General features: G+C 36.5%; 1 protein-coding gene across 9 annotated transcripts; it reads right to left on the reverse strand.

Annotated features, from left to right (window-relative positions):
- Positions 1–220: 220 nt before the first annotated feature.
- On the reverse strand, positions 221–9926 carry LOC111289736 (uncharacterized). 9 transcript variants are annotated; one of them, XR_016346512.1, is made up of 8 exons: positions 9379–9926; positions 8886–8919; positions 6448–6819; positions 3677–6365; positions 2629–3551; positions 1827–2501; positions 1573–1641; positions 845–1179 (listed from the first exon to the last, which is right to left on the reverse strand). XR_016346512.1 is itself a non-coding variant. In XM_089768328.1 (6 exons), exons 1-5 carry the CDS (start codon positions 9435–9437, stop codon positions 1867–1869), a joined length of 4839 nt encoding a protein of 1612 aa, XP_089624454.1. In that variant the 5' UTR covers positions 9438–9926; the 3' UTR covers positions 1275–1641; positions 1827–1866. The 9 variants fall into 9 exon arrangements, 2 of the variants coding, with proteins under 2 accessions (XP_022736745.2, XP_089624454.1); XR_016346511.1 differs by lacking the exons at positions 845–1179; positions 8886–8919 and adding an exon at positions 221–562; XR_016346510.1 differs by lacking the exon at positions 8886–8919 and having other exon boundaries at positions 221–1179.
- Between the last annotated feature and the right edge of the window lie 4872 nt (positions 9927–14798).

Below are 14798 nucleotides of genomic sequence, written 5' to 3' on the forward strand. Positions count from 1 at the left end.
GATGACCTGTAAATTCAATGTAAGTTCTCATCAAAGCTTGTGATATGCTCTGATCCTGAAATGAATAACCTCCCCTCAAACTTTTTTGTAAAAAAAAAAAAAAAAAAAAAACAAACCCCACCATTAGATGATGAACATTTTCATTTTATTGAGTTGATGGTGTCAGTCAGGAGTCAGAAGAAAACTATATCTATACGCACCGTGGCCATTTTAATGTTGACATATAAAGCATGCATAAAATGGTACTATCGTCTTTTTGTTGTGTGTACAATTTAAATATAACATTCATTCCTAAAAAATACTGTTGAATTAAAAGAAAAAATTGAGAAAATTAATACATGTATTAAATAAAAATGGAGCCTTAACATTTCATCGATCATTTGACATGGTTCTGCCCTGCTCTGCTCGATAAGTTTTGTTGCTGCCAACCTCTTTTAAGTAACAGAAACAGATGGGGCACGGGCTGCTGCACAACGCTAGGTAAATGGAGTCGCTTCCGTCAGTTGAGTTGAATTGGAAGGCTGAGACCTCCAGTTTGTTTTTTAAGATGTGTTAGTCAGTACTGAAGAAGAAATACCACCAACAATTAAATCATTTTATTTGCATTTTAACAGAAACATGAAAATCTCCTTATTTAAAAGCTGTTGCAAACACAGGCACGCTACAAGCACTTGGGAAATATCTTAACACAACCGAGAGCTGCACACTCAATCGTCTTTGTACCATTCTGTTTTTTAATGAATAAAAACACCTGCCTTCATAACTCAAAAATATCCGAGTTTAACACAAGACAGCAGGTTTTCTGACACAGATTACATGACATTATTGTTTCCTATTAATACTTGTGGTAATAAAATTATTATATAAAAATAAAATATAGGCAAATGGAAAATTCATGTGAATATATGCCAGTTGCTGACCACAAAGCGTTCCAGAATCCAGAATATAAACAAGGCTTGGCTTCTTAAGTCTGTTTGACCTACCCACCTACCTACCTCCCTCGCTACTCCAATCAACACATAATATGAAGCGGAAGCAGGAGCAAATACACTTGGAAAGATGAATGACATAGTTGCTACTGGTGTCGTCAGGTGAAAGTGCAACCTCATACTTCAAAGCAGTCTGTCTCAGTGCCAATACCCTTTTAACATTGAATAGCAAAGTTGGCATGAATTAAAACTGTAGCAGATGAACTACAATTAGTTTGATAAATTAAATAAGATCAGAATACAACATCAACCAGAGCAACTAAGTCATGCCAGATCATAAAAGGCTTGAGCATCAAAATTCAGTGACCACTTTAATTAGGAAAAAAAAATTAAAAAGGGCAAATGAAAGAAGGCAAGAACAATATGCACTAACAAACAGTATGGGCACCAATTTCTAATATCTGGGCAACATAGCCCAAGATTTCCAACCGTTATAATATCTACAAAGGGAAACTGATCTGCATCCAGAACAAATTCAAGAAACAAATGGCTTGAAAACCCCAAACAGATTCTTTTAGGATGCAGTTGATACAGCGAAAAAGGTGGGGGTCGGAGACTGAACAACATCAAATGGCTCACTTACCACCCATCCTCTAACAGCACAAGGTTAGATGACCTCTGGGGGGGTTAGCCAATGCCTATCCTTGAAGAACTGAAAATGAATGAAAAAAATAAAATAAAATTGGTCACAAAGGAAATCCATAAATCCATAAATCTACTAATATTGTTTCTTTCTCCCTTGCCACTATCAAGAGAGGGCATGGAAGTCGCAAAATAAAGGGAAGAAAAAATAAAGGCCTCGCCAAAAGAAGCTGAGAATAAACATAAATGGCTTACAAGCTTTCATGGGTCACCAGATTGTGACATTGGAGGATTCCTACTGCCATGAAGATTGCTTGTAATCCCATCCTCCCTCAGGTTCCTTCCTTTTCAAAACACCACCTGGCACCTGATACATTCTAGCTTGCCCCTCTGCCAGGGCCTGTGAACTGGAAACAGATAGTTGCCTAGATGCAAGAGGTGCTGTCTCATCTCTTCCTTCAAAGTCTGGAACTCCAGGCCCGGAATTTAAGTCTAGACCTTGCCTTCCCCATTTCCTACCACTCTCAGCACCACTATTATTACTACTGTCTGGAAGGCTAATAACATAGGGCCTTGAGTAATGGGAAGGAACAGCAGCAGCAGGTCCTAACAATTGAGAATGGACTGGGGGGTAACAAAGCCTCCCACCAGGAGATGAATCGACATAAGTTGTTGAACCACCAGAAAAGCTGGTCGAAGGAAGAGGAAATGTTGTTCCAAAGGGGAACATGGGATATTGGAAAGGAGTCGATGGGAAGGGCATTGCTGGTGAAGATGACAATACAGGTCCCCTATACACATCAGGATTAAAAGGGGCGGCGCCAGTAGGGGGAGCCAACACCCTCTGTGGTCCACCAGTTGCAACAATTGGAAAAGGCTGTTCTCTATCAGGCAAGATTGATGGAATAGTGACAGCTGAGTATGTATTCCCTGTAGGAAACCATGATGAGAAATTTGCCATCTCAGTATTGTTTATCCGCAGGCTGGAAACCAGTGGTTGAGATGGCACATTGCTGCTTTTATTATGCTGGCTAAATAGTGATGGTTCAGCACTCACCTCATCAACAGCAGGTCCATTGTTCAAATCAAAGTCCCTGTGGACACTTGCCTCACCATTAAGAATACCAACTGATGATGATTTTATAGGCTGCATAGGGACATCCAGTCTACGACTATTTCCAGTTGTGTAACTACCCAAATCGGCAGGCTCATCAACTCTATTCAAATCAAGATCAAGTCCCCCAGAAGAACGAATGGTTGCAGAACCCACCAACCCACATGTTAAATCACGCTTATTTGTAAGATCTGGTGCAGAGACTGTACCCTGAGCAGAATTTTGGGAAGCTAGATCCTCAAGGACTCTCTCATCAGGTACATTCAAATCAATATCCAATGGAGGACGACTTTGTTTCCTGGTAGTAGCATCAGGAATGGATGCGTTACTTGTAACAAGAGGCATATCCAGAATCTTTCTGGGTTCAGCTGGACGAAACGCACTTGTGGCTGCTGATCCCTTCCAGCCAAGCACCCCTTTAGTCCTCAGTAGGTCATCTGGGGGAACAAAGGGCCCTTTTGCAGCAGCAGCAACAGTAATTGAAGCAGGAAGGCTGCTAGACACAGAAGAAACAGTGAAAGGCAATGGGCTAATTAATTGGACAGGAGCTGAACATCCTGGAGCCGTCAATTTATTAGGTTCCCCGAATTTCCCCTCATCCACATTAAAGCCTTCATTCAAGTCAAATTCTACTTTCGCATCTGTATCTGCACCACCTGCAGCGGGAGCATCTGTAGTGGTTGATGTACATTCTTCTGCCTCATCTGCTTCTACAACAGTCAATTTAGTTCCCCTTGGCCTCATAGGTTGTTCTGTTTCCATTACTGTGGTTGATGCCTTACAAGGAGACGCTCCACCAAATGGTTCATGACCTTCACTACCTTCTAAACTCTCCACGTGCTCACCTTTCTTCTGGGCAGTGACAGCTGAACCACAACAAGTAAAATTTACTTACCAGTTTTAATGATGAAAAATTATAAAATGCAAAACAAAAAAAGGTAAAAAATAATATGTACTTCAAATTTTAAGATATCAATAAGAGAAGCATTACTTTCCCACTCAGGTTTTTGCTTCTCATTATGACTGGCATGACTACGTGCATCAGTCTCAACATCCTTCTCAGCTTTCACTTCATCAACATTTTCCAAAACCATATCTTTAGCAGAAGCAGATGGCAATGCTTCTTTATCTGTTCCTTTGGAGGAATGCCCAATAACAGCTGGTGACTTCTGATGAGTCTGTGAACTTCTGTCAAAACCTTCAGTGACAACATTCTTCTTGTTCTCAGCATCAACTTCCATTGAAGGTACAGACGAAGATCCTTCAACCACCTCTTTCTCAACTTTTACAACTGGATCAATGATCTTATCTTCATTTACTACAGAAGTACTCACCTTTTCTTTAGTATCCAAACTGCCATCATCATCAACATCACCAGCCTTTTTCTCCAGTTGCTCTTTCGAATCTTCAATATCAGTAGTCTTCTCCACAGTGCTTGCAGAGGGCAAATTGACTAAAGCAGCTGTTATAATTTCCTTTAATTTACCATTTTCAAGACATTGGTCTGCAGTCTGTTGCAAACCCATACTTGATGAAGTTAAATGCTCATTCAGCTCTCCTCCAGATTTTTCTTGAGAGGAACCAGTCTTGCTGTCTGCATTGTTAGCCCATGAATTACCAGCAACAACACCCTGCTTCAGATGCTCATCATCTGTGCCCTCAACAGACTGATTTCGATCCCGAACAACGTCATCCCCAGCAGAAGTTTTTAGTTTTGTATCATTGCCTGTGGAAGAGGGGTCAAAAACAGGGGTTTTTCTTTGCGGAGAATCAATCGGTGAAGCCACGTTAGACTTAGAAATCTCTCCAGTAGCCACACTAGCAAGCAAATTCATTCCAGCATCATCCCCAACTGGTACGCATGCATTTGCTTCAGAGTACTTGACACAACTTTCAATTAAAGCGTTAATGGAGCTGAAAGAAGCCTCCTGCAGTTTCCCTGATTTAAGTTCATTTCCAGAAGATGAGGAAGCCGTTTTTGTAACTTCAGTTGTTTTCCTGGCATCTTCTCCAGTCTTACAGTTTTCTTCATCTGGAACAGTTGTGGGTGAACCATCTCCCTCATCAGACCCAGTCAGCACATCTTTGAAGTCATTGCTCTGCCAAGATTCAGTATTCACATCAGCGATAATATTTGCCCGGCAAGTATCACTCTTCTTCATGTTACAATCTAATTGTTCATGCTTCTCTGAAAGCACAGGAGAAGAAGCTCTGCTATTCATGACAGAATGATCTTCAAGAGATCCTCCACTGGCACTTTGTGCCGGACTTCTACCTTGATTTGGGATCTTAACAATGAACTTATGACCATTACCCTCAGCCATAGGAGCATCCACGGCCTTTTCACATGTTAAACCGGACTGTGATATTTTTTCTGAAGCAGGATTTCTGTGCAAAGAAGAATTTTTGCTTGATCCAGTTTCCCTTTGAACCCCTGATGGTCCTGGGAAACCATTAATGGATTTCCGGTGCCGTGAAGAACTGCCTGAGATCTTAGACACTGTCCCTGAACCAGCAGCAGAACTTCTTGCATCCTCCTTTCCAGAAACCCCCCCAGTCTTTGCATGATCACTAGAACAAGACTGACTATTGTTGTGGGACTGACTAGAACCGCTGCTTTTCTCATCCCTTGGGGTTGTTTGAGGGTCAGAAGTGCCACTAACAATAGCATTTCGTGCCTGCCCATCTTTTAAGTTTGTACTGGCTGAAGCAGGTGATGTTGCTGCCTTTATAGGTCCCGGCGATGCAGAAGCAGACTTGTTTGCAGTCTCTCCTTGAGCAAGCTTAACCAAACCAGTTTTAGAGGCAGAAAGTTGAGTTACTGAACTCTTCATGGCAACCTCAGATGACCCAGAGTGCTTGCTTCCACTGTGAGAAACTTCAGAAAGACGAGGTCTTGCAGACCAGCTAACAGCCTGATTTGAACCAGTCTTAGCATCCATCTCAGCCTCAACTCGTTTTTTCCATGTATCAACTAAACTCCTCGCTTTCTTCTGTATTTCTATATTCTTGTGACTACGCAAATGATTCACAGACTTACCAATGTTACACATCTGTAGAGCTGTAAGATTTACAGGTAGCTTATCAAGTGCTTTTAGTAAGGTTAAAAGAAAATCGTCTACTGATCTATCATCCTTGGAGACACTACCATCACCAATCTTCCCTTTGTGGACTTCCTGGAGCCATTCATCAAAAACAGGCAACCCTCTGAGCTGAACAAAACGACTAAGACAGTCAAACTTGTCTGTAGCTGCTATAACACCAGCAAGCATTGAACGGCTCACCAAGTCTATTTTCTTCTCATTTCTCTCAGGCACCATAAGCTGAACCAACCTCTCAACTCCTTCAGAATCTTCTAGTCCCCCCTTTTCAGTAACTTTAGCAATCTCAGACTTTAAATTAATTTCTGGTCTACCATGACTAGAATCCCCATCATCCATTTTACTAGTACGTTCTCGTTTAACAGGCTCGGAGCCTTGATCCCCACGCTCCCTTTTCTTTCCCTTACCCTGAGAAGGAAATGAGGAAGCACTGTTCTGTACACTATCTGAACCAGGTTTTAACTGTGATGTTGATGTCGGACCATTCATTGGCTTTGGAGAACGGCCACCCGGTTGCACTGTTGCATGCATTTCTAAACGTCTCTTATATAATAGCTGATCTACTTCTTCTTGTCGTTCCTGTAAAAGGAGAATGTATCAACTACTAAAGTTCAACAAATTTAAACCAAATTAGATATCTTCAAGAGCACCTAGAACTCACATTAATATAATCTTGATCAGTTAGCCACCATAAACACTTGTTTGTAACGTCATAAACTCGCCGGCACACAAATGAACAAATCCCTGATGGAAGTTCAACGTCTTTAGGAAGGAATGCAACTTTACAAGGATGGAGTAACGATGCAGCAGGAATCTCATCCTTGTGAAAGGAATAAAAGATTTCGTTTGGCGCAGCTTCCAACAGGATGCCTTTGCCAAGTTTTACTTCGGCAGGTCGATAAAGCCAATTCACACCCAACTTTAATTTATTTTCTTTACCAGCAGTTAGACAATGAATTATTCCAATGAAAGGTGGAGAATCTTGGGCTGGTTTGAAGAGAGCACAGTCACCAACACTGATCTTGCGTCCATCCTATTAGGAGCAAAACAGGTAATATCAGTAAACTATTGAACAACTAACCAGGTATGCCAATTTTACCAGTGACAATATAAAGCAACTTGTATGAAGAAAACAAAGGCTTGATCAACAACCCAGACTGGCATTAATCAGTTATTCCTAAAAACCATCAACAACTCTTAGTTTCATCATAGACTAAGCAACCTAACTCAAGTAGAAATGGTAATTTGATGCAAATAGAACCAAGGTAAAAGAGCAACCCTCAGCTAGCAACTAGCAAATCATTCAACCATTCAGATCTGTTGTGATTCAATGTAATCCAGCTTTATTAGATCAGAAAGACTTCTAAGATGCGTATGTACAGATAAAGATGCATATAACACATTTAGAGCATGACTGGTCATTCAGAACAAATTCTTGAAACAAATACCTTTTCTCATCAGTAAATTTACAACAGATGTCAACAAGGTTTTTGACATGCATATGTACAGATAAAGATGCATATAACACATTTAGAGCATAACTGGTCATTCAGAACAAATTCTTGAAACAATACTTTTCTCATCAGTAAATTTACAACAGATGTCAACAAGGTTTTACAAATTTCAAACTGTAATTTCATAGTGGAAGTAATAAATCCACTATAACAAAATATAAGAGCAAATTACACATTAATTATTCCCAGGTTAACAGACTTCATAATTAGGAAAAACAAATTATAGCAAGTCAAATATGTTCAAAGCTTGCTATACTAGTTTAAAAAACTTTATACAACCGCAATCAAGGAAAACTTGACATTTCTCACACTGAAAGTATGGTATTTATATCACAAACTGCTCCGTAAAACCTTGGCATGTTTAAGGTGCTGTTTCAAGAGACGCCATTATCATATATGGCTCCATCGAAGATAATGCTAATAATTTCTCTAGTCTAATATTTTGACATAATATATGCTACAAACATGATATGACCAATTATTTTTCATATAATTTTACCAGAGAAAATACCAGTCATAACGAATATCGTGTACCTTATCACTCAGATACATGTAAGTCAAACCATGTCAATAAATGGGAAGACCTATATACTTGCTTTATGTAACACAACTAACTTTTTACCTATAATAAAACAGGATGCATTACAAAAAACTCACATAACTTGCCTTATACGAACAAAACCTAAGACTTAGTAAAAAAATAATTAATTAAGAGGCAAGTATTGCATTAATGCATCCTGGACAATCTATTGGTACAATAACACCCTGCAAACTACATACAAAGAAGCCAGCATCTCCTCCAAGTTGAAATTTCTGGAAAAAACTTACTCAGAACAATTTTGTTACTAGTAGTATTTAAGAAAGCAAAACCTGCTGCCTAGTTTAACCCACCAGAAGTAACAAAAAACATTTTCTTCCTGTCTGATTCCTAGTTAATAAAAGTGTAACTACGTCCAGTAAGAGTAATAGATCTTTACATTTTAATATTTTCTTATTCTCTATCTCTAAAACAATGAAACAAAAACTATTTCCTAATGTAGTATATCACTTCATGATTCAAGCTGTTCAAACTAGGAAAGATTTCCAGTATTTTGAACAATCAATAACCCTGGTGATTACTTCACTGCCTCCGAAATAAAAAACCAGAAATTTTTTCCTTATTAACTAATTTGACGTTTCAAGCTGTTGCAAAAATTGGAAAATTTTCCTATAATCTGAACAACAACAATGCTGATGATTACTTCTAATCACTCCTTGAATGTAGGCAAATTCCCAAAATTCAGGTGCAGTTACATTGATCTACCAGGAATCTAAATATCTCTATCATCTCCCAAACACTTTCTGTCTGGAATTCCCCTCTGCTTGGATGAAGAAAAAACACCCCATGGCATGCTAAGCAACCATTCCTCCAAGTCCGCAATTAAAAATCTCAGACAAGTCAATAGAAGCAACTTATCATCTGTAGATGAGCTTCTAGTAGATGAAAAGAAAAGGAAATCATTCTTGTATCATAATTTTGTACACAAAAGATTTATTTTACGGCAAATGAAAATTGGCCCAAGGAAACATACGCTTCTCATCTTACCCAAATTATAATGTAGTAAAACTGCCCCACACACCTGAAACAGTACATGACGCACAAAAATCAAGCCAAAAGTTCTTACACAACCACCTCAGCAAGACAATCCACCCAAAACATGAAAAGTTAAATGCCTTCCTACCAATCAATCCAACATTTAAAAATTCCGCAGAAATTCCATTCCCTAAATTTTACACCAAACGAGGACAAGAAGTCATCCACAAATTTCAAAACCAAGCCAACAAAATCCAAGAAAATCAGTACTAATTCCACACTTTCCCCCATCAATCAAGCCACCATCTCAAAATTCAGAAGCAAAATCGAACCCCCTTCTTCCTTTCCCCCAAATCAATCTGATAAATCCCCTCTCATCAAAATAACCTGATAAAACCCATAAAAGACAAACAAAACAAGCAAACAAAAAAGAAAAACGTAGAAAATAAAAGAAATTTTCAATCGAATCAAATCAAAGTTAAAATATCGTTCAAAAAAGGTATACCTTTGAAAAGAAATTAACAGTAGATGATGAAGAAGAAGAAGATGGAGAAGCACCACCATCAACACTCAGAACCGCCGTTGCACGTTTAGGGACTGTCCACATGTGCCGTGCCTTTTTCCTCTCCTCACCTCCTCCCTGCCCATGCATAGCCTTGCATTTTCCCCTTCGAGTACCATCAATCCCCCTCCTTATTGCTATCTTCTTTTCCCCTCTTTAATTCCACCCCCTTCTTTCACCAATTCCAAACCCTAGATCCACCCAAAACCCTACCTTTCACCATCTACCAAAATCTTCCAATTAACCAAACCCTAATTCCCCCAATCTCAAACCAAAATCCTAATTCCCTTCGATCGCGATTCTCCACTTTACCCGATCTACTTCAATCTCAGATCCATGCACCGCGTTCAATTTCCCAAGCCGCCTTGCGATCTATAGAAAAAAAAAATTAAAGAGAGAAAATCGAGAGAGAAAAAAATTTGCTCGATTTTTAGAGAGAGAGACGGCAAAAAAAAAACCGAAGAGAGAGAGAGAGAGAGACAGAAAGAGACGGCTAAAGAAAAGGTGTACTTGGGTACATGGTAGGGCAGAGCGGGCAAGGAGGTTGGGCAGTCGGGCAGTTCGGGCAAGTTCTAAACAAGGGTAAGATAAAGCCACAGGAATGTGACGGAAATGAAATGACGAGTGTGAGATTCTGGAACGGGACTGGACTAGGTTTGAGATTAAAAGTGTTGACTGATGTGTGTTTGCCAAGGCAAAATGCTTTGACTTTGATTTATTACGTAACGTGGCCATGGGAATGGGATTTTCAACGCCAGATAATCTGGTTTTCATAATCCCCTTTTTCGGTTTTATATTTTGTTGGTGGGTTTTCTTTTGGGTTGGGTTTTGATAAGGTTACGTATGAGGTAGTTCGGACGATGTTTAAGCGAGGATAAAATCGTAATTTTAGAGAAAAGGGGTCCAATTACACATGAGGGCATAATATAATATATGATGGAGAAGTTAAGGTTGTTGTCCTGGGTTGTTCCAACACACTTTACTAAACGTAACAAAAGCAGTGATGTTAAATGGGTTCTCCTTCTCACAAATAATATTTATTTTTTTTTTTTTTCAATCAGGCTATTCAGAGTTCTTTTAAAAGGATAATGTAATTTATTTTGTTGATATTTAAAACAGTAAAATTAATTATTGTAATGTCAAAATAAAATATTATAATGATAAAATTAAAATTAATAGTAAAATATATATAGATGTAAATGTAATCATCATAATAAAGTAAATTTTGATAAAAAAAATAAAAATTATTAAAAATTATATAAAATAAAAAAATTTAATTATTTGATACCTATGAAAATAATAAATAATTAAAAAGTATTAAAATTTATGTTAAATAATAAATTTGTTAACAAATAATTAAAAATTAATAAAAACATAATAATTTATCAAGTAAAATTTTAAATTAATTATAATTTTATATCAAAATAATTATTATTATTTATTCAAAATAAAGTTTAAAAGATAAAACAGGAAAAGAGCGAAAAAAAAAAAGTTCTAAACCAAAAAAAACTAAAATAGAGATTTTTGAGTAAAAAGATTGAGTGTGGGAATGAAATTTTTAATCAAATCCTTTTTCGCTCATGAAAATTTTTATTTTAACATCTGTCCATTTGGTTTTTATCCGATAATTGTTATCCAAACATATATACCACGATGCAATTACAACGATAACTTTTTTTAAAACGCAGTGTTAGTGAAATCCAAACCTATTCTCATTTGGAATAGAAATACGGAATTTTCAAAAATCCAAAATACAAATGCTTTGTTAGAGTAAAACAAAAATGAAAATTTTTTTTAGATTTGAAATGGGAAACATACCTAAATAGGTGTTTTTGGAAATTCCTCTTCAATCACCTCCTTCCCATTCTGTGCCAGTAACTTTAAAAGTTAAATGTTAATGTTAATATTTTTAACTTTGTTTTTTTATATATTTAATAAAATTTTTACATTTTTTATAAATGATACTCGTATTGTACTTTTTGTATATACATTTTTTTTATCTAGTATTATTAGTATTCTTCTTTTATATTTTTTTTATTTTGTTAAATTTTAATTCATCAAATTCCATTCTAACAAATATTTATGAGAATAAAACAATTATAAATACTAGTATTTTATAATAATAAAAAACTTTCCATCTAATATAGAATGCCAAGTTTTTTTTTTTTTTTTTACTTTAGAAAATAAAAAATCCTTATTCCAATTGTTGTTTCAAGATTAATTCTAAATTCATTTGTCATCCCTTTTCCACTTTTCCCTTATTGCTTGCTTTCCTTTTCAAACTTTCTTTCCATCTTGTCTTACAGAATGTAAATTTTTTTTTTTTTAGAAATTTATTGATTAATATAATCACTATTAAAATATAATATTTAATAAATTTTAATTTTAATTTCTAATAATGTAATTCTTTTTTTATTTTATAAATTTCATGTTACGCATTAAGAATTGGTTAAAAAGGATTGAAACAACTTATGAATTGCTTGAGGTTCTTAAATTTATTCCATGAACTTATACATAAATTGGAATTTGAAAATCAATCTCATTTTTAAACTTGATTTCAAAATGCATATAAATTCACTAATGAAAGTTGTAAAAAGTTTGCAACAAAAACTTTGTAAACAACTAAATTTAGTTCATTAACGTAAATAATTTAAGCCTGATAAACAAGTAAAAATGCTAAATATAAATTGGAACTTTGATCTAAAGGCTAAAATCAAAAAGGCCAAAATAAATTGGCCGTGGGGATTTATAAGCCAAGTGTGTGAAAGATTAGTTGGCAGGCAAGGTGGCGTAGTTTTTAAAGGCTAATGTTGTTGAACATGGATGGTCCACAAATAAAAGGAAAGGATGTGCTTTTGAATAAGTTAATGGTAATAGAGGCCATTTTCTGTCCTCATCTCGGCGGTCCTAAAACATTAAACAATGAAGTTTGTGTTTTAGGCAGTCGCAATCCACATCTCCTTTTCACTTTCCCTTCTACGTGTGTAAAGCGGCATTTGGGCAACTTTCATCCCCCATTAACAGCGACATTATTGCTTTACCCGTGGGATGGCCGAGAATAAGAACATGTTTTATTGTTCAAGTTAGGGGTCTCATAAAAACAGTCCAATAATACAAAAAGGGACCATTCTCTGCCTGATGTGTGAACCAGCCTTGGCGGATAGCGGGGGAATAAGAATATGACAGCAGGAGCGAAACAATACGCCCTAGCTTTGTAGTTTCCCCACGGAAACAGTCTAGAGGAACAGAGCTTTCAAGCCTAAACAAGAGTATGGAGCCCTGGTTTGACAGTGACGATCACAAAGAAAGATAAACAAAAAAGCACAGATAATAAGGAAAACGTAACTGGTTGCGAGGTACTGACAATGACAAGGCCTGTGGCTGAGTATGTTTAAAATACAAGCTGCCCAATGAGTAGTCTGGATCATTGGGGTGTATATGTATAGCCACCTGGCACAATATGAATTACCAACTTGGACTTTGTTACCTGTCCTGATCAACCCACAAACAGATAAAAAAGGCTTTGCAATTTTCAATTTGGACATTGCCTTCTTGCAATGATAGCTATGTGAATTACTGCTTAAAATGTGTAGCAGTACACAAGCAAAATAATGATCCATTGGTTTCGTTGTTATCCATGGCACACCCAATTACTATTAACCGATTATCCAAAATCTTTGGAAAGTACCGTTCAAAGTTCACAGGATATTGTCCAGAGACTCTCATTTATCATTCCTGTTGTCATTTCTTGTTTCTCTTGTTATTCTGTGACTTTTAATGGTAATACAAGTAAGCTTTACACAGATTGGAGGACTCCTATACATATATTTGTAGCTGCCGATCACCTTTGTTGATCTTGTTTGCGTACAGAAACTGCTGATCCCTCTTCAATTTTCCGTTCTAGTGACAAGTACGAGAAAAATATTCTTATTGAAGAACTGAAACTTAACTCAATTGATTCATACAACCATTTTAATAGATGACATCTAACAAGTCTAAAGTTTCAAATCCTAACACTTACAACCTCTTTCTTTATACCCAGTTATGGTCTTGTTGTACAAATATATATATATATATATATATTGCAAAGTCTAGAGAGATGAGGATTCAATGGGAAGGATTGAACTAAACAATCTCAACAGCCGCTTTAAACTAAGATGTTCAACATTAGAAATTTTTCAAGAGAGAAAGAGAAGTGTGAAAGGGAAAAAAGATAAAAGAGCCTCACTCAGCTATAGACAACCTGTGCTGATGTTCTATAAAGCCAATTATGTTGTTGGTTAAACATCCTACCCTATTGATTATGGGCCATCCACATAAGCTGTTTGGTGTCATAATGAAAGGGATGCAGTCCTACACATGGAAAAATAAGGCAGCATCACAGCTCCAGCAGCAAAGTAATATTATAGAAAGTGTCAATGTCAAATATATATATATATATATGTATAAAATAGAAAGCCTTAAGAAATAGAGATAGTACAATATCAAAGAGCATTGACTTCTCCTAAATTTCGTGACCAGTAAAAACATAAAAGCCTTAAAATAGAAAGCCTTAAGGAATAGAGATAGTACAATATCAAAGGGATGTGGGTCTTCAATTGCTCTTTCAGTAAGTACTGGCTTGATGAAGCACGTTGACTTCTCCTAAATTTCATGACCAGTAAAAACATAAACGCAAGTTAGCAAAATGTGCTTCCCAAAAGATGGCGGAAAATAAAGAATCTGGAACTCAAAACAAGAAAGATTGCACTTAGAATATCAGTATTGGCAGATGGGGATCATCAAAAAAATTGAAGGGCCTCTCTCGAGGCACTTGAGCTTCCAACTACAAATTTCCATCATATTCCTGAATCCTGACATTCATATGTCTAATATCAAGAATTGGAAACTTCCTGAATCCAAGGCCATTTAATTACAAGTCCATGTGCCATAAATTCTCCTGCCCCACATATCTATATTTCCTATAAAACATTGGGTTTATGTGATCAGAAGGAACCCAAACCTGATGTACACTGTAGAATGCAGACATGGACACGCTTTAAATTGGCCTAGTAAGCAAGCCCAAAAGACTCACATTGAAATCAAGTGACAAGATTTGGATCAACTTTATTGGGCCCAAAAGTGAGAAATCAAAGAACGGCTTGTAAAATAAGAGCTAATGGAATGTTGATTTTCGGAATTAACGGTGGGGACTCTTGGACGAAGAAAATTATTAGAACACATGGAATGTATATTTTTTTTATTAATGTACTTAATTGAAAAAATAAAAAAGTTATTAATTGGGAAATTTGAAAAATAAAAAATAAAAAAATATAATTTTATTATTTATAATTTTTTTATAAATTAAGATAAAAAAACTAAAT

The sequence above is a fragment of the Durio zibethinus genome, chromosome 11 (genome assembly GCF_047325235.1).
Source record: "Durio zibethinus cultivar Kanyao isolate XHJ-2024 chromosome 11, ASM4732523v1, whole genome shotgun sequence".
In the NCBI taxonomy this organism is placed as follows: domain Eukaryota; kingdom Viridiplantae; phylum Streptophyta; class Magnoliopsida; order Malvales; family Malvaceae; genus Durio; species Durio zibethinus.

Coding starts and splice junctions, on each gene's coding strand:
- LOC111289736 (XM_022881010.2), bottom strand. CDS start 9,525: ATGCATGGGCAGGGAGGAGGTGAGGAGAGGAAAAAGGCACGGCACATG. Junction 6,820..9,378: donor CTGTTAATTTCTTTTCAAAG/GTATACCTTTTT, acceptor TGCTCCTAATAG/GATGGACGCAAGATCAGTGT. Junction 3,552..3,676: donor GCAAAAACCTGAGTGGGAAA/GTAATGCTTCTC, acceptor GTTGTGGTTCAG/CTGTCACTGCCCAGAAGAAA.